The 24,727-nt window shown below is 43.7% G+C and overlaps 1 protein-coding gene and 1 long non-coding RNA gene across 3 annotated transcripts; one reads left to right on the forward strand and one right to left on the reverse strand.

The window, feature by feature from the left end:
• Positions 1–2,200: 2,200 nt before the first annotated feature.
• antxr1d (ANTXR cell adhesion molecule 1d) lies at positions 2,201–24,612 on the reverse strand. The gene is made up of 18 exons (XM_044046559.1): positions 24,221–24,612; positions 20,142–20,213; positions 19,993–20,064; positions 19,164–19,245; positions 18,105–18,135; positions 17,948–18,021; positions 17,245–17,313; positions 17,067–17,147; positions 16,906–16,966; positions 12,537–12,635; positions 12,104–12,173; positions 9,065–9,143; positions 8,677–8,772; positions 8,046–8,084; positions 7,768–7,866; positions 7,516–7,680; positions 7,322–7,402; positions 2,201–3,434 (listed from the first exon to the last, which is right to left on the reverse strand). The coding sequence occupies exons 1-18, from the start codon at positions 24,391–24,393 to the stop codon at positions 3,120–3,122; spliced, it is 1,758 nt and encodes a 585-aa protein (XP_043902494.1). The 5' UTR covers positions 24,394–24,612; the 3' UTR covers positions 2,201–3,119.
• LOC122782274 lies at positions 10,454–17,813 on the forward strand. 2 transcript variants are annotated; one of them, XR_006361901.1, is made up of 4 exons: positions 10,454–10,578; positions 12,559–12,673; positions 17,528–17,565; positions 17,686–17,813. It is a non-coding gene; the product is annotated as an uncharacterized LOC122782274 (long non-coding RNA). The 2 variants fall into 2 exon arrangements; XR_006361900.1 differs by having other exon boundaries at positions 17,528–17,813.
• Positions 24,613–24,727: the final 115 nt, after the last annotated feature.

Below are 24,727 nucleotides of genomic sequence, written 5' to 3' on the forward strand. Positions count from 1 at the left end.
GCCCCTGCTGAGGTGGGGGAGGTGGAGGTGAAACACTGGAGCTGGGGGAGTTGGGAGGTGTTGTGGGGGATGGTTTCAGGCCTGTCCCTCTGTCTTTCAAAGCGGCAGTAGAACTCGTTCAGGTCGTTGGCTAGGCGTTGGTCGTTAAAGGAGTGGGGGGCTTTAGGCTTGTAGTTGGTGATCTGCCTAAGCCCTTTCCAGACAGATGCAGAGTCGTTGGCTGAGAATTGGTGTTGGAGCTTCTCAGAGTACAGTCGTTTAGCCTCTTTCACCGCCTTGCTAAACTTGTACTTTGCCTCTTTAAATCTGTCTTTGTCTCCGCTCCTGAAGGCCTCTTCCTTATCCAACCTTAACCTTCTGAGCTTGGCTGAGAACCAGGGTTTGTCATTGTTGTAACTCACCCTGGTGCATGATGGAATACAGCAGTCCTCACAGAAGCTGATGTATGACGTCACAGCCTCTGTGTACTCATCCAGACTGTTGGTAGCAGTCCTGAATACATCCCAGTCAGTAGAGTCCAAACACGCCTGTAGATCCTCCACAGCCTCACTGGTCCACTTCTTTGATGTCCTCACTACAGGTTTGCAGAGCTTTAGTTTCTGCCTGTAAGCAGGAATCAGGTGGACCATGACGTGGTCAGAGTGTCCCAGTGCAGCACGGGGGACGGCGTGATAAGCATCCCTGACTGTGGTGTAACAGTGATCCAGAATGTTCTCCTCTCTGGTCGGGCATTTAATAAACTGTCTGTACTTGGGGAGTTCGCGAGTGAGGTTTCCTTTGTTAAAGTCGCCTAGGACAATAACTAAAGAGTCCGGGTTGATCCGCTCCACACACAGTATCTGATCGGCGAGCATGCGCTGTGCGTCCTGCACGCTGGCGTGCGGTGGGATGTAAACACCGACCAGAATGAATGAAGCAAACTCACGGGGTGAATAAAAAGGCTTGCAGTTTATGATAAAAGATTCCAGGTCAGGAGAACAGTGCTGCTGAATCACTGTCACGTCGTTGCACCAGCCACTGTTGATGTAAAAACAGATTCCTCCACCTTTTGTTTTGCCGGAAAGTTCCGTGTCTCTGTCCGCTCTGTAGAGTTGGAAGCCTGCCAGCTGCAGCGCAGAGTCCGGTATTAATCCACACAGCCACGTCTCCGTGAAGCACAAAACAGCCGATGAATAGAAGTCCCTGTTTTTTCCCAACAGCAGTTGTAATTCATCCAGTTTATTGGCCAGTGAACGCACATTAGAGAGAAATATTCCCGGTAGCGATGTGCGTAATCCGCGCTGGCGAAGACGCACGAGCGCACCGGCCCGTTTCCCTCTCCTCCGGCGTTTCACTGCGTGGACAAAGGTGAGCACACCTTTGACCATAATGTCCAAAATTTCCAGTGTGGGGAGAAGAAAAGTAGGAAATAAGTCCGCTGGTGTTGTTACCCTGATGTTCATGAGCTCTTCTCTGGTGAAAGAGCTCCGGGTAGAATCGCAAAAAACGGAGTTAAAACACAAAACAAGACAAAACAACGCGCACCAACACACCGAGGCGACCATCCGCGGCGCCATCGTAACAGGTATATCCGCCATCGTAACAGGTATAACAGGTATATATTAGGCTCCTTCACTTAATTCCCCTTTTTTTCTTATAGCTTTTTTACTTCATATGTTTATAATTTACTTCCGTTGGATCCACGCAGCCCTTTATGGCAGAGTGAGAATCTGTTTTTAGAAATTGGGTTTGAATGGGTTCCAAAGTCCACTGCAGGAAAACTGCACTGGTTATTAAAATGGGAAGGAGTGACACAAAGATTTATATCGGTGCAATGTGCTCCAGAAATATGACTTTGAATCCACTTAACAGCAATTGAAAATCTTAAAATTTAATTTTGCAGACTACCCATATAAGTGTCACAGATACATTATTAGAGTCTTGACAGCAACGGAAGTGTTATTATTTTAATTAAAGAGCATTTCCTTAAAATGAAACACCCGAGTGTTCCTGCAGTATATTCAATCGACCAATAAATATGTCATTAGATCTCTTTTGCCACGGTCGCTCAGAGCCTTCACAAGAGATGTATCAGCACAAAGACTCCCAACTAAGTCTAAGCTGATTTCACAATGACTGTGCAAAAAAAGTATTGCAGTTTCGAAACTGCATACCTAAACACTTTTCACTTCTGAGGAAGAAATCGCAGCCTAGTAGCATGTAAAAAAAATTATTTTTTTATTAGAAACGCTCACAGAAAGGTGTTAATAAAGAAACAATGCAAATGATCATTTCAGTCAGTAAATGAAGAACAGAGGAGAACCCTGAAGATACTCGTTTTCAATGCAACAACCTCGCAAAATTCTTCCGTGAATCCATCGAAACATCGACCTTCTTTAAAGACTTAAAGACCCACAAATCCACCTCACACTAAATAGAGACACAGATGGAGACGGGGCCTGAGTTGAAATAAATAAAATAAGGTCAAACTGCCCTGCAGTTGCTATTAGATCAATTTTTTAAAACTTTTGCTCTAAATTTTAAACCAGTATGTTGAAAAACAGTTTTTTTGGTTGGAAGGACCGTGCTAAACCTAAAATGCATCTGTGATAGTATTTTAAAAGAAAAAACAAGACCTACATTACAATCGTCTTTCACTACTTGCTGTGTTTCTGGCCACTTCCTCACTCAACATTGTCATTCTTTATTATTTATCACCACCACCATCCACTCATATCAAGTGAACTTACATCACACAAATCCTTTCTGCTGGATTTCCAAAAAGAATTACACTTACTCTTACCACTTCAATCAACATGACTTCTGTACACACAGGCTTAACTGAGTAACTACATGCCTTTTTTTTCTATAACGCTTATGTTTTTTTTTTAGTAAAAAAAAAAAAAGTTAATCTGAATGAAAGTCAGTAGCTGATTTTATTATATTCAGATAAATATTTTTGCTGTCCAGCAACAAACCACTGAGCTGCAAATGAGAGCTCATGGCTGAAAAGATTTTGTCCCTCTCTGCTGCCTCTGAGTCTTTGGGGTTAAAAAGAAAAAAGGACATGATTTTTGTTATATTTACATATAAAACGAGATGATGTGTGAGTTGTTTTATTGGCGGCCAAATTGTGGTCATCAGAGCCTGGGTGGGGGTCGTGATGGTGGAGGTCCCGGAGGCCCTGGCGGTGCACGACTTGGGGGTGGACATGGAGGCGACTGCAGGTTGGGAGGGGGTACGCGGGAGGGTGGCGTGGTGCGGGGCCCTCTTGACGGAGGCTTTGTACGGGGAACGGAATTGGAGACCAGAGGTCGCTGTTCGGCAGGCTCAGTGGGAGGCGGAGGAGGAGGAGGAGGAGGAGGAGGAGAGGGAGAGTGATGTGCACGAAGAGCAGCCTGGTTGTTTGGGGTGCCCTCCCCGTTTTTGACCCGCTGGAAATTAATACAGCGACCCTGAAAACAGACACAAGTTTAAAACTGTAGTGTGTAACGACATTACATTTCATAATGAGTTCATACAGTGCTGATTTAGCCTATCAGCTCCAAGGTCTAAGTCAATTGTTTGTTATACCACATTCCCACTGGTTTAATTCCAGATTAAATGGGTGTAATGTGTTTAATCTGCATTCACTCCCAGGTCAAATGAGGCACTGCAGCTTTAAACCACACATGCAAATCATCATTTCATTGCAGAGTACAGATCAAAAAGAGGCAGTGCATCTTTGTGCTTCATCAATGACCCTAACATCCACCAGCCAAAGTGATGTGTGAGTCTTTGTCCCAGCTCGGCTGACGGAGGCATGTGTGTGTGAGGCTTTAGTCATTGCACAGAGCTGCTTCTGTCCACACCTGCACTACAATAGCTGCGATGCTAGTGAACACACACACACACACACACACTTTTGCAGTGCAGAAGCATTTCCTAATTTCCCCTCCCGCTCTGACTCGGGCCTCTTGATGCAGAACAGAAAGTGGTTTATGTCTCTCATGTGCTTGACTTGTTGGAATGTAAAGGAGCAATTTCAGTATCCCCACAATAGTTAGCAGAGGCCCCTTAGCATTTAACATAATTTACAAGTCGGAGAGAATGGAACGCTTCTCTTATTGTTCTCATTGATGTTTCGTCTCTCTGCACCCTCTCTGTTCTCTGTGTAGCATCCTTCGACACACACACACACATACTCTTGCTAAGTCTGTGTGTGTCAAGGACGCAGAGCGGGTCTCTGTGTCACAGATCCTTGGTGGTCTGATTATAACACCTTATTAAACAGAGAGGCCCTAAAGTCACACTGGGGCCATTAAGAGGGCCCCAGAAGCAGTAGCTTTGTCACTCGGGGGGGGTCCATTGTGTGTTTCTACAAGGGCTGCGTAATTGATAGGGGAAGCCCAGTTTGTGTGGGTAAGCACTGACTGCTTCAGTCTTGTTGCCAGGTCATGGTGAAAAGGCCAGTTTGAGAGCAGCAGAGCAGCAGCGAAACACCAGAGAGAGCATATGGACACAATGAGAACACAAGCTCATGAATATGTGTGTGTTTGTGTGTGAGTGTGACTGTAAGAATGCCTCCACCAGAACATATGGCCTGAATGAAACCTCTGCCTCATGAATAACAGAAACAAGTGGGACAGGAAGGTTAGAGGGGCTTGCTACAAGGAAACACCCAAGCGCACAAGGCTGGTGCCGAAGCGAGAGATCGTCCCACTCTGAAGTAGACAACATGAACATAAACAAAGTATGTGAGAGGCAGTCACTCCTGCCACTTTTGCTGTAATGTCTGACTATTCTTCTTTACCCCTTGGTGTTTGTTTACTTCAAACTCTCAACCCCTTTTTGGGAGAAAAACAAAACCCTCAAACACCTCCAGCATTCCTCCTCACGCCACTCCTCCGTCTGGCCTCTGTTTCTCCATCTGAGCCCCGAGTCTTTGCCCTGTCCTCAAAAATACACTCACCAAAAGCCTCCGTTTATGGGGGAACTGATGTGCACAAAGATTTGTCGCCATTTATAGTAGAGAAAAAGAGTGGAGACGCACATTTGACCTGACAGCTCTGTCTGTTCCCTTGCCTGATATTGACAGCAATATCAGGGAAGTGTGTATTTACAAACGATAACACCGCTTTTAGACAACATATGCTTATGCACAGAATACTTAGATATAGAGTGACGGACTCTAAATGACAAAAAACTATCAAGACAGAATTTTCGGAGATCAGTTTCTGAGGGTTTTCCATTTTTTTTAATATAATGGAAATGAACCGAGTTTAGTGGATGTAAAAATAAGGAAATGCAACCTTTTCCCCACCAAAATGACTGATGGAGACTCATATTTCATACTGACAAATAATGTAATGTGTGTAAAGTAAGTACAACTACAGACATCTACCTAACTGCTATATTTGAAGAAAGTGTTTATTGTTTTTGGCCATCGTTTTCAACTTAGCTGTGCTTTTATTTATATTATCAGTTCTTGCTGGGAGTCATAGCTCTGGATTATAAATGATCTAATTCAGTGAATGAACGCGTCTGTTTCAGAGCAGCATCAGCATACAAAAGCATGCTGATGCTGTAAACTGTCAATATGTTGAGTGGCAGAAACAAACATTCATCTATCACCACTGTGGGGAAATATGAGCGAGATTACTTTGGACAGAAGTCAGAAAATCCTAGGATTTTTGATGAGTTAAATGAGAGAAGAGCATGAAGGAGGGGAGGCGCTGCAGTGCAGGGTGGTTGGTGGCCACCTTCTGGTCTGCTCTGCTCTGTGTGACGGGGCCATCGGTGCCATCAGCTCTGGGGACAAAAGAAGGGAATCTCTTCTGTCACAATATGGCTCGTGGCCTTTCAACTCCTCCATCTGTTTGTGTGACTCTCACTCTGGAGAGATGACACGCACGTTACAGTGACACACACACACACAGCTGAGAGTTGAAATGCAGACGGGACGTGTGGCAGAAACTGGCAGCCCACTTGTGATTGTTTGCAGAGGCATTGGAGTGGGAGTAATGTGGGGAGAAAGCATGACGAGTTCCTCCTGAGCTGCAGAGACGCGAAAGGAGAATTCTGATCCATGTTAGATATCGCTGTGCTTTTTGCCACGTTGTTGGGCTTTTTTTTGGTAATCTGACTCTGCTGTCGTTTTTGAGAATCTGGATTTGTGCCTGTTGCTTGGCAAAATTCAAAAACCGTCGTCATCTTTCATGTCTGATGTAAAAACAAAAAAGTGTTTGTTTTTTTTTCACCCTCATTTCCTTCCACATGAGACGCAGGCGCAGACCGTTCTTTTTCTCAGTTAATGGTGCGTAAAGAGAGTTGAGAGGGTCATTGTTGAGCCGCTCTGTGAACCTACAGAGAGACTCCAGAAACTTCTGCCCTGACAGACGTGAATTGTATTTTCTTTGGAAGAAAAGAAAAAGTCCAAGATGGGAGGAAGGAATAAAAGCATTGATAGTGACCACTTTTATAGACTGCAGATACAGTAGACAGACACTCACACATTCAGACATTCATGCTTGTGATGAATCGTGTCACTCAAAGAACAAATCAATAAATTCTGCAACGACATGACCTCAGTGATGCGGCGCCACAATGAAGCCATTTACAATGGACCAGATGTTTACCATGACAACCAGTGTGATGATGAAAACATGTCTGTGGGGTGATGGGATGGCACATACAGGGTCAAGGTTAGATAAGAGGCCACTCTGCGCTCTCTTGTTCTGCTCACAGTGATGTCATTATGTAGGACTTTTCTAAAGCAGCAGTGGCAGAGCAACGCTTTACAAGGCAACAAGGACACACAACGCTTGTGACATTGTGGCTTTTTTCTTCTTCTTCTTTCATTTGAAAGCAGAGAGAGCGAGATAGTGTGTAGTGAGTGTTAGAAACTCAATAGAAATCCAGTCATTTTCAAGGCCTCACACATGACATGAGTACAGAAGATACAATATTCCTTGTGTGTGAACAATGGCAGCTTTGATGAACAGAGTTTTATCAATAGCTGAATGACTCACTGTTTGTGTGTGTGTGTGTGTAGAAAGTGAGCACTGAACTCCTGTGGTGAATGTTGTACATGTTGCTCAGTGACACGTGTTGACTCTATGCAGCGTGACAGGCAGAGAAAAGGAAGCAGATGCTCACAACAGAGGCTTAGCACACTTTCTGAAATCTTCTGTACCACACAGCTTGCTATTAACTGGCTTTAAAGTGGCTGTTACTCACAGAGCCGTCCTTCAAAGTATAGTTTGGTGTCTCCCATAATGAGTGTTTTGACTACATCTGCGTTTATGCACCTTTTTTAAGGACATGATAAAAACATGTGAGTTCAGTGGAGAGATGTGCTCACCTGGTCTCCGGGCTGTGGTCTCATCAGAGAAACCTGGTCGTAACCTCGTCTGAACAGAGCCCACAGAGCATCAAGCTTTCCCTGGAAAACCCCAGAGAGAAACAATTAAAGGGTATTTAAAAAATCAAATAAGGAGAACAAAAAACACTTAACTGTGCCTTTAACCTCCACAGACAATGACGTTGAGGACTAACCTGGATGGGTGTGTACCATCTCCTCTGCTGTGTGGGACGACGAGGTGGTTTTCGAGGTTTGGGCTCATAAGGTTCAAATTCCTGCTCGGGCATCTTCACCACAGCATTTTTGGGTTTGTCCAGCTTTGCACCTTCCTCAGTGGAGCCCTTCTCCCCCCAACGCACCTAAGAAAAACAAGTAAGAAAATTCATTGAAATGTTCATTCCAAGTGTTGCAGTTGTTTAAAGTTGAGTCAGTGTGTGTGTGTGTACCTCCATGCGTTTGATACCACCCACTCCTCTTCCACCATAGTACGAGGCATCCACTGTGGGCCACCTCTTTTTCGGCATTCCATCTTCATCGTCCGACTCCTGTAAATGAGCGCCTCAATTAAAAAACAAAAAAAAACAGCCAAAAACATTCTTTAAACAAACACTAGTATATTGAAGGTAAAAATATGTAATGCTGCCATATTCCCTTTGTTCATGTTTGGATGTGTGATCATAATGTAGAGTGAAAAAAAATCATATTCATGTAGCCGGTGACTTACTGGCTCTGGAGGTGGAGGCGGTGGGTGCTCTTTGATTACCTGAGATTAAAAAAATACATTAAATACAGATAAATAAATAAATAAATAAATAAAAGCTATACATTCATTTCTAAAATTGTGGCGGTGGTGACAGAGGGAATGTTCGGCCATTGATTTAGTGTATGTCTATACAAGAAAATGATTTGGCTTTTGTAGCTTCAGTATACATCTTTTAAATTGCTTTACAGAGGCCTGAATGGACAAACCAGCCACAGCATGTGTTTTGTGATGCTAAGTGGAAGCTTGGAACATAAACTAAGATGCACAACAACCTGACACAGTGTTTGTTACAATCTTCAATCTCCCTCAGTGCGTTTATGTTCATATTAAAAGTCCGATTTTTGTCGGACTAAGACAACAATTCAGTTTTCTTAATGTCATGTGAACATGTTAGTCTGACTAAAATCGAGCTAGTCATAGTCAGACTTGCAAAGCACATCAAGTTGAAGCACATCAGAGTAGCCCGGCTTCAGACCTCACTATCACTAACCTCATCTCATATTTGTTGAGCAATACAAACAGAACAAAGTTAAATTAAATCCAGTCTGACCATCGGGCTAAAACACTGATGTTTTTGAGGTGTAAAACTCACCACAGTGCAGCAAAGAGGCCAGAACCACCACATCAGCAGCACAGCCAACAGCAGGAAGACCACCAGCAACGATATCAGCACGATGGTGCCGTCAAACTGCGAAACAGAAACAGAAGAGTGATACGATTGAGATTAAACTGAATTAAAAGACAAAGGAACGAGGAGAAAAAAGGTGAAATTAAATAGCGCAAGTACTCACAGCCTCCTCTGATGACAGACACAACAGAGGAGACCCCAGAAAAGAAGGACAGAGGAGGACTAGACAACAAAGAGAAAATAAGAGAAGAAGGTTGAAAGGAAATGTGTTCAGATAAGACAGCATGCCAGGAGGAAAATATCATCATGGGTTGTCGTGAAATTGCGGACAATTCACACTGGACATACTCACACATTCAGTAGTTGTGATATGAACGGAGCTGGTGATGTAGGAAAGGCCCTCGTTCATGCTCACTTGCAGGTAGATCACCCTGCAAAACAACAAACTCATGACTAATCCCACCCTCAGACACACAGGAATGGACTAACGATAGAAATCTGCTCGTGTGCACCCATCCATGGTCTTGTTTGGGCTACCGTAGGCCTGCCCGAGGTGTCGGATACATTCCTCAATCTATTCTTTTCATACTTGCTGCCTTTAAATGCATCACAAAAAATATGCTGACGCAGACAAAAAAAAAAGTCCAAGTCTTTACGGAGGTCAGGGAGTTCTCCACCCACAGAAAGAATCTCTTGTGTTTGGATCAGACCCAGACCTCTAATGTGGAAACCACAGACAGTTAAATTACTTTTTTCTTCCTTGGACTTCATTGCTGATATCTGCAGGAAAGGTAGGAAGACGAGAGGACAGGATGGCGTCACAAGCAATAAACACTGGCGCACCCGAAGGATTGAGAGGTAGTGAAAAGGACAGTGAATATTTAGTTGACAGGTTATTAAGAAATATGAACAAAAACAGTTGAGCCACTGGGTTTTACTTTTAGGTTTTGAAAAAAGAATGGACAAAGGCTACTAGTTATGGTTTGGGGGGGCAGAGACAAGGGGGCCATTGAGCTCTCGCTCAAGATTTGAGGAGGGGGTGACAAAGGCGAGGTCACAGAGGGAAGAGAGAAGAGAGGAAACAGAGTGGGGGATGGTAGAAGGAGGGCCCTTCCTGTTCTACATCCCCTCAGCACTGTCCCTCCCTTCTGACTCCTGTTCTTGCCTGCTCACCACTCCTGTATTCTCCACAAACCTCATAACTCGTGCCGACATTGACTTCAGAGGAGAAAATTGACATTGCAGGTGGCACTCATCTTTTCTACATCTTCCCTTCCCGCATTTTGCCCCCTTCTTGCCCAGGCCTCCTTTCAGGCAGGCAGAGGCACGGCGCTATCAGCTCCTCCCTGACAGAGCGATCTCAGCCCTATCAATCATCAATCTGCACACTATATATGTCTTTGCCCTATGTGTGTGTGTGCATGTAGGGAGGGGAGGCGCTGCATCCGGAAGGTTCCCAGTCAACACAGATTTGTGTGACGGCAGCATCAATGACTTCATTATATGCGACAAGGCTCGAGAGGAACAAGAGGTGATTGAGGATCATTTGGATTTGGATGAAAAGACGTGATGCTGGCAGCTGGAGTCCCCGAGATTCTCCTGTATACACTTTAGCACCCCACAACCTAAAAGCAGTTCACCTTCAATGGGATCTGACATGGAAGGGTGAGCTTTGACTAGTGAAGTTTATTGTGTAAAAATGACAGAAAATAGTGTCTGCTTTGTCACCTGTATTGGGAGGCAATCTGAGGTCAGAGGAGACCAGATCATCACCTAATACGTCATTCATCTTTAAAGCAGATGGGCTGCAGAAAACCACACTCCTGCCACTTCATTAGATGTCCTGTGTACCTAATAAAGTGGACGGTGAGTATACAAAATAACTATGTAAAACATTAATTATAAAATATGTCCATCAAAAACCCAAGAACATAAATTATTTTAAAGTTATTCAAATTGAACAAAGACAAAGACAGACAACATTCTGAGTCTTATCATGGTGCTATTTTGCCCCAGTGTGGCACACAAATGATAGTTCAGTACCACAAACACCTGTCCAGCCTGTGCAGTGGCACCATCTCCTCACCACACACCATTCCCACATCTATTTGCCATGACATTACTCCACAGCCCAGAACTCATCAGCCAGCTGGTGGCCTCCACTTTGGGCCCTTCAGCCATTCACAGCTGACTTCCTCTAGCTCTCAGGATGTTAGGCGCCACTGCCTCTGCTCTAATGGTCCTGTGTTACATGGAAGCATGTCTCCTTCAGGCACCATTGCAATGTGTAATGATGCTCCAGAGGAGCAGCTAAACCTGCCACACTGTCGACAACTGTCAGACACAAAGACGTACGGAGGAGCGGCTCCTGGACGAGCTGTGTTATTTGTAAATGTACTGATTTAACTTGCTTTATGCTCAGATATCTGAGATAAGTTTATGTCTGACAATCAACCTATTGTTGACACTGCTGTTGTCATACCCTTAGAATAAGACTTTTATAAGTACTTGAGGAAAGGACCTCGCTTTGCGGAGATGGCCATCTTGTCCCACCATGTTTCTACAGCAGCCAAAATGGAAAAACCAGGAAAATGATTCCGCAAATGAAGAAGAAGGATCTACTTTCTAGTATGTGAAGTCCACTGTAAGTTATCTGATGAGTCCTCCGTATTTATTACAATTTGCATTGTCACTGATTCTCACACACTGGACCTTTAAAGCCAATGTATGAACGCAAAATTCCCTTTTTCACTGGTGGACAAGGCAATCTCAAACGATGCTAAGAAATCTGAGTGACAACAGCAAGACAGACGATGACTGGAAGGTGTCTGAGGCCGTAGGCCTGAGTGTATAATTATGCACGGGACTGCAGGCAGCGAGGACAGGAAGGCTGCTGGGCCTTGGCTCTCTCTGAGCTCAGCCCACCAGCACCACTCGCTGAATCTCCGGGAGCAAAGTTAGGAGCCCTCAGAGGAAACTTTACACTGCTTAACTGGCTCCACTCACACTTTCTGTCTCCCAAAGTGTCAGACTGAGATTGGGAAACATCACATGCACGCAAATACATGGTTGTGAAAGTCCTCTCCAGCAGGCTCTCATTAAGTCGTGTTCCTGGGCTCTACTCCTGTTGTCCCCCTCGTGATTGGTGTCTGGCTTCGTTAGCTGTGACAAACACTGATTGATCACAGACACTCAATGACTTTGGCCCTAATTTGTTCAAGGACGGCAGTCTTCTGCGTCCACACCAAACTTGCACACATCCGGCAAAGGATCTAGTGCATCGGGCTCAGAGTGTTGCAGCGGAAGCACGAGGGAACGGCAACTCGAGCAACAGCAGAGGAACAGTGTGGGTTTAGAAGGTGGTGAGAAACAAAAGAAAAATCCAGCTTACCTCCCAACCTCCTCTACAACAGGAGCAGGACAGAGCAGGAAGGTGTCCTCTATTCCAGCTGGTCTCTCATCTGGACAATTAAAGCAAATATATCACACTGTATGAAGTAGAAGTTTAAACATGTGCTGTGGAGAAACACTTCCCACATGAGCCACACCTATGATCCATTCGAGTGCGCACATTAATGTATTGCAGCGTTTGCTGTAATAAGAAGCACATAAAAGACATAAATCCATCACCTTTCAGTATTCTCCACAGATGATCATTTTTACTTTAGATGTACATTTACAAGGGAGTCATTCAGAAGATGAAATGAAGATTAAATGGGGAGTGGAAAGTTTTTAAAGTGTTTAAGTCCCTAACTTAATCAATCACCATTTTGCCTTTGAAAATGACTGTTATTATTAGTGCATGTGCAAAATGTACAACTTACCCACACTGTGTGTTTCATTCAGTTTGAAGCTGCAGAGAACCTGATCAGTGTTTCTGGCGTGGAGAAATCCGTTGCCCCTCACCACCACCTGGAACGTCTCTGTGACGAAAAGCAAAAGACACAAGGCGATGTCAAAGGTGAGCAGCACTAAGCACTATTCTCAGCCGTGTGTGAGGAACGTGTGAGCTAAACTTTTTAAAAATGTGCCATTCCGGTGAGTGTATACGATTCCCCGTCTCTGATGTACTCGGTAGAGGCGTGTTCATGCTTCATTACTGCCTGTTTATCTCTGTGTGCTTGTGCGTGCATGTGTGGAAAGGCCATAATATGCTCTAATGCTTCAAGTGTGGCTCTTCACAAATATCTCAGACTCTGCTCTGCTGTAGCCAGGAGATACTTGCACATATGTGTGTGTGTGTGTCTTTGACCTTTACTTTTCCCGGGGCACTGTCAGAGCACAGTGACAGCGGCTTTGCCAGCATATGCTGCAGTGTCTTTGTGGCTGCTACACAGCATATGTTAGAGGGTGGGCAAAAACACTTGGTTAAAACCATGTCTGCAGGGCAGACAGCGGCAGAGCACTGTCAAAGTAGGTCTGACCTTACCTATGGCATCATGGCATGGACTTCAAACATGTGTTTGTGTGCATTGTGTGTGTGTGTTTTCTGAGGAATGCATGTCTTCAGTACGTGCTTGTATTTGTTAACTCTCTAGGACCTTTTGCTGGCATACACACTGACCTTGTCAGGACCAGTAGTCCTCATGAGGACCCAAACCTGGCCCTAAAGAGGCAGAACCTCACTTCTGAGGAACTGGCTTAAGTTTAAGACTAAGATCTGAATTGTGGTTATGGTTAAGGCTAGGGTTAGGCAGGTTAAGGTTAATGATAACAAATGAATGGAAGTCAATGCAGTGTCCTAAGAAGAATAGCTGCTCAGTCCTGTTTTGTGTGTGTGTGTGTGTTCATGGTCCCTGGCTGTTCGCTGAGGTTTCCTCTAGCATTATTCTGGCTAATAGAAGTGAACATTTGCCACACCTTTTACATTTAAAGCGGCAGCGTGAATATCACTGGATAAAAACATGGCGGTGTGTGAGTGTGTGAGTGTATTATGTGACAGTGTTTCCTTAAAGGTCAAACAAGCGGCGAACGGAAAAGTCATAAATATAAACTCACAATTTGCTGCCGTGTCTTTTGATTTGCTGCTTACTTCTCTCATTTGCTGTCATGTTTGTTTTGCTTTTGCTGTTTTGATGTTGTGTTTTCTTATTGGTCATTATAATTTGCACTTCGGGGCCTCCGTGTGAGTGTGTGCGCGTGCGTTTAAGCTCGTTAACAAATGTTCTATGACTTTCAGCTTGTCACTGCAGTCATTTTGTCAACAACACTCAAATTCTACATGTAAATATCCACCACCCAATTACCAACCAATTACCCACACAGCTCATTATATTCATTTGCTGTGCATCTCGCCCCGGTGTCAGCTCCCTGCCTCTGTCCTAGTTTCATCGACAACCACAACAACAACAATGATCAAAACAACACAGCGTAATGATAAAATATATACAATATCAAACAACATTGGCTATATATTTATTTTGCATGTGGTTTCCAATTAAACCTGCTTTAATCTTGATTAATTCTGAGTTTTCTTTAAATTCTACTTTCTTGTTGTTTGTTTGTCTGCACCAAAACACAAGTAACTCTTCTATTATTTATGCAGATAAAACATCAACAGTATGAGCAGCATTGTAACCAGGCACAAGTGTACACTAAAGGGAAATGTATAATATTATTTAAAGCTGTAATATTGGTATTTCATGGTATTTGATTGATGTGAACACATTCACTTCTAGATCTTTTTTTAAATCAGTGATCACGTCCTGACCCAGTGCACACACCGAGGCTTGATGGGCTAAAAGGTCAGCGCTGTCAGACACACGGTGGGCACTGACTGGTGCCGCCCTGTTGACATGTACAGCACATATGCTTCTGCCCTTTCCTCTCTGTCCGCTGCCCGCCTCTGTGGCCACATGTCCATTTACGTCTGCACCTGAATGCCTGACAAGGATTACATTTGTACAAATGTCTGTGTGTGTGTGTGTGTGTGACTTAACTCATATACAGTACTTATGTGTCTGATGTGTGTGTGTGTGTGTGTGAGAGAGAAACGAGGTACAGCTTGTCCGAACAGTGGCTCTTCAATCACGTTAGTGTGACAGGACAGTGAAGGGCAGGGAGGGGCACAGGAGGAAGGCACGACAGGGAGAAAAGGGTCAGACGTTAATGAAAGCAGCAATCTCTGCTGTCATGTCGGATCTAAGACCCAACTCTTGGTGTCCTCCCAGTGTGTGTGTGTGTGTGTGTGTGTGTGTGAGGGAAGGAAGGAAATCAGTGCTGTCATGTCTGATAGTGTGGCCCAACGTTCACTGTCCAGTCTGATGGCCTGTTTGCAGGCAGCTCGGTCTGGTCACTTCACATCAGTGTGAGGGATATGTGCATGTGTGTGTGTGTGTGTGTGTGTGTGTGCATGTGCACTGATTGAAGAACATGTGTGTTTTGCTGTGTGTGGTATGTGCCTATATGCAGACAGAGCTGAAGACAGAGAGAGGCACTGTCATAACACCTATGTAATATGTCAACGTCCATTTAATATGAATATTTAAATGCATCAGGATAGGCGGGTGTAAGCAGATTGTTGTTGTCAAACGTCTGAAGAATCCACTGCAGGATCTGCAAGCTTTCATTAAGCACCACGAGAGGCATTTATTTCTCTAGCAGGAGGTGTAAATTATATATAACCTGTGCATTACTACTCAAGGACTTGCTGGACTGAGAGTGATTTAACATGCTTGATTAGTAAATTTCCCCACTGCGAGACTAATAAAGGAACATCTTATCTTAAGACACAGTGTATCAGCATGGTATGCAAAAAACCTCTTCTAAAAACATAAAAGAAAAAATGGAAGGTGTCTTTAAAAGTCACTGCCTCCACAGATCCAACAACATCCTGAAAGAAACTCACTCCCCGTCAACAGCTTTTCTCACTGGTAACATCTGGAAGGTTGAAAAAAAAAAATTGCCTCATAGCAAGAGCCGAATTAAACTCTATTAGACACTGCTCCCTTCCTACTGCCACCATCATCATCATCATCATCTCAGGACGAGCCGCTTAACAAATTAGAATTAGAATTCATTATTTTTGCACACACACCAATTAGTGGTGAATTTGACCTCTGCATTTAACCCATCCTTATTACACGCCAGTAGTGAACACACACACACAGAAGCCAGGGCGCAGGAGCAGTGGGCAGCACTTATCTGCGCCCGGGGAGCAATGGGGGGGATTGGGTGCCTTGCTCAAGGGCACCCTAGCCCGTAGCCCTACCCAGGATTTGAACTGTCAACCTTGGGGTTATGACCCCATTTCCTTTCCTCTTGGCCACGGGCTGTGTTCAATTTATTTATTTTTTTGTTGTATAATTTGCTGCAATGACAACTGAGCGTTCATGAGCCAAAAGCAAATAAAGCATGTGTTTGGCACATTGAAGTCCCTCATTAATTAAGTGGGTCCTTGGTTTCTTAGTTCACTGACCATTAGGTCCCTCATCAATCGAATAATAAATGACGCTGGAGGATATTTGCCCACATGTCGAGTGACAAACATCCATGTGGCTTTGGCAAGAGCCCAGACACTGTAATTATCACATGGGTGCAACTGTGTTTTATCTTTATTTATCATTAGTATCAATGTTTTTTTCCTTTTAGGGCAGCACGGCTGCTGCTCCCCTCCCCTCCCCTCGTATCCTTCTCTGTCCTTTATCTCCACTAATGGACATTAATCTACATGGGCTGTCTTGGTAGTATGGCTCCAAATGCACTCTCATATGTGAGTCCTAATAAGGTCATGTCAGAGCTCATCCATCCAGCTGGCCAAACATAAAGTCTCTCTCTCAGCATTTTTCTTGGCTGCTATTCCGCCTCTTAATTCCTGCTGCTGTCCAGAAGCAAGGACACGAGGAGAGGAGGTGAGGTAGAAGAAAGGGTTGCACCCGTCCAAATGACTGTGTCACATATAGGATGTGGCAAACTAGGCCAGAGAATCATCCATGCTTAAACATTCACGGTTAATTCGTCCAACCAACACCCGCCACCCCTCCCCTTGTCTGCGCACACACTGGGCAGAAGCGGCTATGCTAATTCTCCCCCGGCCGTGACTGACAATACGCTCTCTGTCACTCTGCAGTCATGAGCGTCCATGCCTCGTGTTCCTCTCCACAGGCTTTGGATGACTGTCATCTTACACAGTCGCACACCGTGACGGTGCCGCGTCTTCAGGAGGGGAAGACCTTTGCGGCTCACACCACTCACCTCCTGCACACACACTGGACGGCTCTGCTGCTAGAATTTCAATACAGGACTTCTTGATGATCTGGAAGTGAAGTTAAAGGATTTAACAACATGATTACATTTCTTGTTTTTCTGTGTGAGTGTTTGTATGAGTAAACATGTGGTATGTACATGTGTCATACCGAGTCAATGATTCCCCTGAGGGCCTGGAAGCCTCCCCACACAGGAAACACATGTTCCACTGTGTCTGCAATGGTTGCGAGCTAGAAAAACAAGCAGACAGACAAAAAGAACATAATTATGTTGTTGTTTTTTTAAGTAGTATTTGTGACAGCTTCAGAATCATTTTGTAGATCCTACCTGGGTCTGGTTGAACTCTTTGACCCCGACACAATAAACAGTTGCCCCCATGGATCTGGCCCTCTGTGCCTGCAAGGAAAGAAGATGTAAACCAAAATGCAGTATATACAAAAAAAAACAAATCAGTAGCAAGTGGATTAACTGCAACTGAATCAATGTTTTTTCGTTTGTTTTGTTTTTTAGATAACTATGACCTGGATGAATGAGAATCTAAGCAGACACAATTTGGAGTAATACTAAATAAATGTACACTAAAAACACTTTCTTTTTTTTTTTCTCACAGGAATGGGTTTTTTACAAGACACCAAAAGCAAATTCTAGGTAAGTCCCAAATATTGAATATATGAAATAATAATTTAGATAAGGTTCAGTGTGTGACAATTAGGCACTTAAGGAAAGGGCTGTGCTTTACCAGCTTGTGCTGCTGCTATGTTTCTACAGCAGTCAGAACACAAACCAAAAAATAAGGAGGAGAAAAGCTGCAGAAAGAGTGGAGAGAGTTGTGAAGGAGTGTTTACATCTTTTCTGGTATGCAAAGGCCACCGTAGTTCCCTGATATGATACGTTCTTACACGATGGACCTTTACTATGTTAATATTGATTTATTTAGCGTTAAAGTTACTGTATTTGTATCCAACGTTTAAGTGCATCAATGAAAAAAACAAAAAACAAATCAAGTGTTGACAATAATTCAACATCCTACCTCTCGCTGAGCTGTGTCAAACTGCCACTCATTGAGTTCTCCATCGGTGAGAGCGATGATAACACTGGCAGTTCCTGAAGAGCACAAGAGTTTCATATTCACTGAAACTATTCATGAATTCTAAACACATGTGACGAGCCGATCATACAGCGCTTACCATACTTCTCTTGGTCAATCTGTGCATTTGCCTGCAATTGCAAAGAGGATATTAGTCAGGCTTCTGAACCAGTGAAGTAAACTGAAACTTTTAGACAATAATAATGCCCTGAAGTGGGAACCATCAATTATAAAAACATGTTTGTGTTGTTACATTTTTGTGTGATTTGGTATGGTTCAGTACACATTAGTTTGGGCTTAGTGTTATTTTTAGTTTGCACTGAGACTAAAGATTGATGCATGCTTTTTTTTTTGGGATGTCAACATGAAGCCATCCTTTATCTGGCTGTCGGGATGCAGCGAGTGTTTCATTTTGGTTAACCCTTAGATCACAGAGCATTTAGGCTGTTTTTTTTTTTTTTACATTACTATGATAAAACTTATATTTCAGCACACCCAACATTCACTTGTCTATTTTGTGACTTTTGCACAATTATCGCTACTCACGTTCTTTAAAAAAAATGTGCTATATAAAATGAATTGTAACTTTATCTCAACAAATACAAGAAGAAGAAAAAAATGCATTCACACACCCCAGGATGTCCATATAAGGAGTTGGTTTAGAATTACGCTTAAAGCTATAGTGTGTAACATTTAAATCTAAAAGCTAAAGCTAAAACGAGGAAGCTCACACAAAAATGTTTCAGTATTAAATTCTACTGCTGCAGAGAAACCTACTTGTTCAGCAGTTTGAAGAGATAAATGCTTCAGTTATGAGCACAAACACCCTCAGCCATTGCTGATAGTATTGCTTGACAGAGCTCCTTTGCAGATGCGGGATACAAATAATGTTACATTGACAAAACTGAGGCAGAATAGTAACACTAACAATAAAAAGGGCCAAAAGTTGTGCAACTGTCACTTTAATTTCACAAAGTCTTTAATATTTGTTTAGAAAGCTCAGCAACTCTCAAGAGGGCCACTCCTCATACCGATCTAATTCATCCTAGTTCCAGCTGCCAGGATCAGACGATCCTCAGTGGATGTATTGAGTCTTATAGCAAAGACTAACTGCTAATGTTAGGTTGCAGATGTGTTGAGTATATAAACCATGCCTTACCATCTCCAAGCCCAAGTTCATAAATGTGTCTCCTCCGGGGACAACACCTTTCAGAGCCCTCAAGCCTCCAGTAATGGCCTCCCTGTGGAGTAAACATAGCCAAATAAAACTCACGGGGAGACATTTTCTCTCAGGAAAAAACAAGATTGAGAATAATTCCCGATAGAGAGGATAAAAGGGCAGTGCAACAGAGAGTGGTTTGAATTGGCAAGTAAAGTGTTAGTCCCCAGCCAAAGTTGTCCTCAGTGGACTGTGCTGGATTGAGCATGCAGTCATCCAGCTTTCTGCTGCCTACAGCTGGATGAAATTTAATGAAATCAAATTAAATAAAAAAAAACCCATTCTGGTGTACAAAGATATGGAGCCACTAAAGAGATGGCATCCCTGCATTGTACAGGTAGTTACATTTGCATTTCAGAAGGGCATGATAATAACAGATTTGTAAAGTCCCACTTTTTGGCACCCTGCTATTGTGGTACCTAGCATAGTGGTGTGCCATCTAAAGGGTGGAGCACAAAATGTGCATTTAAAATAAACAAATAAATATATATATATATATATATATACCCTGCAGGACAACAGAGAGGGGATTCAAGGCTGCTCGTGTTTCAGCACATTCTTGTTCTTCACATAATTTATTGGCTGGCTACAATGTATTCTGCTTGTATGATGTCATGCTCTTTATGTAGCTGATCTGTAGCCATCTGGCCTACACACCCCACAGTTGAAATGCACACCAGATCGAGATTTAGCCTTCCAAACGAAAGCTCATAACGTGCACACAAAACATACAGTGACAGATGAGATGGTGATCTTGTGCGACTGTTACCTGTCCTCAGTCAGTTTCATGATGATCTTTCCTTTTGAGGAGAAGACGATGAAGGACATTCTCAGCATTGGGCTGCAAACACACAGTTGTTTCACGTTAACACAGCAGGGAAAACGTTCGACGACATGAATGATCAGTTCTGTTTGTACCTGATAAACTTCTCTGCCAACTGCTTCACAAAGGTATAAATCTCCAGCCAGTGATGCTTAACACTTCCAGATCTGAAAAACAAAAACACAGCCTTTTCAGGGAAAGAGGTCATTGTACCAGTGACATCATCATCTAGCGTATGGGCAATGACGTAAACAAGTTTATGGACCACAAATGTAGGCTACAAATAGGAAAAAATGTCATCTGTAGAGGGCCATGACTTTCTGTAGGATTGTGATTCAAAATGTGATGGACTGTGATGACAATCTGTCCAGGGTGTACCCTGCCTATCACCCTATGTCAGCTGAGAATGCCACAGCGCCCCCCACAACAATAATTAGGAACATTTATCTACTTAGGAAAATAAGAAAGTAAGACATTTCCCCATAGATTTCTATTCAAATGGAGTTGAGTCGCCCCCTGATGACTAACTGCTGCTTCTGTACTACTTCCTGAGCTACACTTTTAAAATCGTAATTTTGTAGTCATAGACAGTCACATACAGTTACTTTGTGCTGTAACCTGTCAACGATGAGCAGTGCTGGTTAGCTCGTTACATGCGACTGAGGACACGATGACTGTCTTCTTAATGAAACCCAGTCCCAGGAGGCTGCTAATGGGGGCTAATTGCTGCTGGGCCAGAGGGCTGAGGTTGGACAGGGACAGATGTAGCAGTCTGCCTCTAGCAGGGACCATGTAGCAGGCAGCTGCCCTTGTGTCTGTGTGCGTAAAGTATCAGTGTGTGTGTGTGTGTGTGTGTGTGTGTGTGTGTGTGTGAGAGAGACTGTGAAGGGGAACAGATGGTCCCAGTGAGCACAGCCAGTATAACAACAGGTTGGGGCTTCACAGAGTGTAGAGGCTGTGACATGGACAACAGAGAGATGCCAGAGTGACACTCAGCGGGGGTAAGTGTGAGTGTCTTTTTAAGGACATCAAACAGCTCGGACACCAATCTCGGCAGAGAATGTGTGTGTAAGAGGGTCATAAACGGGGTGAAAAGTGTGAGCTGGTTAGATTCATGGCTGCTCCTTTGTTGCCCCCCCCCCATTTAACCAGTCACTTTCTTGCGCCATTATTGTCGTGCTTGCAGAAATCTCCAGGGGGAACATGCACTTTCTTGCTAGGTCATTCATTCATTTATTGTCTACCACTTTATCCTCCACATGAGGGTCACAGGGAGATGGAGCCAATTCCAGCTGACAAGGCGAAAAGGGAGGATACACCCAGTCCATCGCAGGACCAACGCACAGAAATGAACAACCATTCACTCTCACATTCCTCACCTATGGTTCATTTAGAGAGTCCAATTAACCTCTGCCTGTTTTTGTGCTGTAGGAGGAAACTGGATTAGCTAGTGGAAAACATAGAACCCACAACATGGGTTCATACAGAAAGGGCCTCTGTCAGACCGGGTTCCAAACCTGGATCTTTTTTCTGTAAAGCTACCGTGCTAACCACTACACCACCATGTGACTCCTTGCTAGGTAAAATAATAACAAAAACTCATTCAATCCAGTTTGTAAGACAGACCGCACTTTCAAACTGCCGCCATCTTCCAACAGCATCACTCTGCAATTACTTCTCACTCGTCTACCTGAATTTCAAAATGTGCATAGCATGAAAGCACGTCCTCTTTTAGCTCACAATAGTCCAAAGTAAAAGTATCTCGATACATTGTAAAATATCTAGACAGTCATCCCTGAATCTGGAGTTTTGATGTCGTGCCAGATTCTTGCCAATACACGGCCCCACTCCAAAGTAAAGTATCTGTGAAAACAAATTGCCCTCTTCTGAACCCTGTCATAAAACACAACACCTATTATTCTATTTGCAGGAAAACCAAAAGGAGAGGAAAAATGCAGCGTGGTATGTGGTGTGGGTCAGACATGGAGTGTAGGAATGCTGTGAGCTGTTGGTAGTGTAGTTTTTCTAATCTCCATTCTGTGTCTACTGTGATGCTCCCAGAGGAGTGCACACAGCATGTCTCCCTCTAGACATCAAAGCCACAGCCAAACATGAGTTACTCAATAGAGAGCAGGGTCGGACACCAGTGTAGATGTGTAAAAATATCCCTAATGTACATTCTTCTCTCTTTCCTCTAAGACTAAAATCCTGCAAACAGAGCCGACAAGTTGATGCCATTTTAAGGGAAAGATCAGCAGCTTCCTGAAGGCTTGCTGCAGCATGCAGGTCCAGACAGTCAAACAAAACAGAGGCGTACCAGAGACTTGGCCATGTGTGGATTCACAGGCTCCCCAGGCTTCTACTAAACTTTTTGAAGCAAAGGGTAGAAACTGAATTGCAGCCAACGGATGTTGCTATGGACATCTTAAAGATCATCAACTGGACTTGATGTGTCCACCTTGCAGCTCATAAGTTCTGAGCACATTGCAACCAAAGACATACATGCAAGCTTTTAAACCATTACATCACCAATATGGTGTTGAGCTGTGTTTGAAAACCCCAGCACTCACTCATTCCATTGAATTAGAGCTTGTTTTTCTTCTACATCGACTACAAATTCAGCCTTTGCACTGCTCCTTCAGCATGTTTCGACGTGTTTGATTGTTCGCCGTCCGTGTACATTATCTCGACCTGCGGCTCGAGCCAAGATTTGACAAAAATGTCAATTATCATGTCTGAGCAGACAGAAACAGCAGAGGCTGCAGAAAGATTGCTCACTGATAATTAGTGGCGCAGTCAAGCTCACGCAGCAAGAACGCAAACACGGCCGTGATCATGAAGTCGGCATGAAAGATCTTGCCATTACGTGATTTAAAAAGTCTCTTTTACGTCCAATAAGTTGCAGATTTATATTATTGTTAAAATGTGACATTAAGATCATCAGAGGCCAAAAGCTGGGGTTAGTCTGAGGGTTGATAATGATGTTGGAAATGGGATCAGTGGGTTCCAGGCAGTCTTGACGTCCCAGAGTAATCAAGATCCTGGAGTTAAATCAGGCTCTGCACATTCTTCCTCTCATGGTCCATTTCCAGTCAGCCTTCAATGGATTCCTATGAACTCCCACCCTACATCTACCCCCATTTCACCATCAGTACAAGATCAAGTCTAGGTGTAGTCTATGTCTTTTTGTTTTTAAGATATAAGATGGAAAGTTAACATCATATACAGCATCATTTTCAGATAAGTACATTTTTACTTTGGTTGTTGTGTTGCCTGTTTCTGGAAGATAACACACTGAAGCCACACATTGTTCATCAGTTTTAAAGCTAATATTATTGGGATGTCATTTTTCATTTATAATACAGAAACGTTTAAATATGTAGGGAGTGGATGTTTATGCCTTGCACAAACACAATCCCTTTGAATGCTTTACCTCAGATGTGTAAAATATGTCTGTTTAAAACCATTCCTGTCCATAAAGACTTCACTGATTAATCGGAACACGTTTATAATAATAATTGGGCATATTAGTGCAGCCCTAATCCCTGATCTGTTAAAACATATATATTTCTTAGTTCATTGTAGCAGCAACAAGACAATAAACAATGGGTCGGTGCTTCTAATGAGCGGCACAGGATACATTCGGCTCTCTGTGGACGGAGGGGGGGGAACTGTTAAAAACATCACCGGGGAATAGGTTACCACTGCGTGGTAGCTGCTGCAGCTGTGTCCGCAGGCGTCATCGGCCTGAAACTCTATCCATCCTGCTCGCCCTGCCCACATCCCGTGGGTAAACCTTCAGCCTCGCCACAATAAACCGGACGAAATGAGACGCAGAGAGAATAAAGTATGATCTAATGTCCCAAATATTATCTTTTACTTCACAAATACCGGCGCTCAAAGACACTCGCTGTGTGGAGACACCGTCCCAGCAAACGTGCGTTAGTATTTCACACCGTGTTAGTGATGCTTCACAAAAATGACACTTCCGAGTCACTAAGTTAAAACTTGTAGGTTACTCTTCTGTTGCCCTACAACAACATCAACAAACAGAGACGTGCAGTTTGGATCAACACTAAACGCGCTCTGCGTTTTCAAACAACTACTGGGCGGTTGCATGGCAATGCGCAACGATGAGAAACTAACAAAGCCATAAATAATATCGGACACTCACTTGTCCAGGACAAAATAAAGGTCGAAGGCTCCTTGACAGGACCTCTCCTCCTCCTCCTCCTCCTCCGCCTGTTGCTCTCCCTGCTGCAGCTCCCCTCTCACCGAGACATGGAGAGAGAAAATTCCCAGCAAAGCCAGTAAGGCGAGGACCATGCGAGTCCGAGTCCTCGCCATCTTTCCCGGTTACAGTTGACTGAGTCCAGCACTGTGGCAACTGCAGGTCTTCACATTATCCTCTCTTTCACCCGCGTCTGGATCGACTTTGTGCGTAAAAGCGGGTTAATGCTCGGTGTTCTGTCCTGTTTTTTAGTTGAGTCAATGCAGCCCACACGAGTCCTGCTCAGTTTGAGCCGGCCTCTCTTTCTCAACTGAGGAAAAAAAAAGCAGAGCAGGATGGAGGAGAGGAGCGACACCCGAGGAGACATACAAAACTCCACTTTTCCACAGAAAAGATACGATCCCCAAATTACAAAAAAAACAACAAAAAAACGTTGGAGCAGAAGTTAAC

Source organism: Solea senegalensis, linkage group LG15 (assembly GCF_019176455.1).
Source record: "Solea senegalensis isolate Sse05_10M linkage group LG15, IFAPA_SoseM_1, whole genome shotgun sequence".
NCBI classification, from domain to species: domain Eukaryota; kingdom Metazoa; phylum Chordata; class Actinopteri; order Pleuronectiformes; family Soleidae; genus Solea; species Solea senegalensis.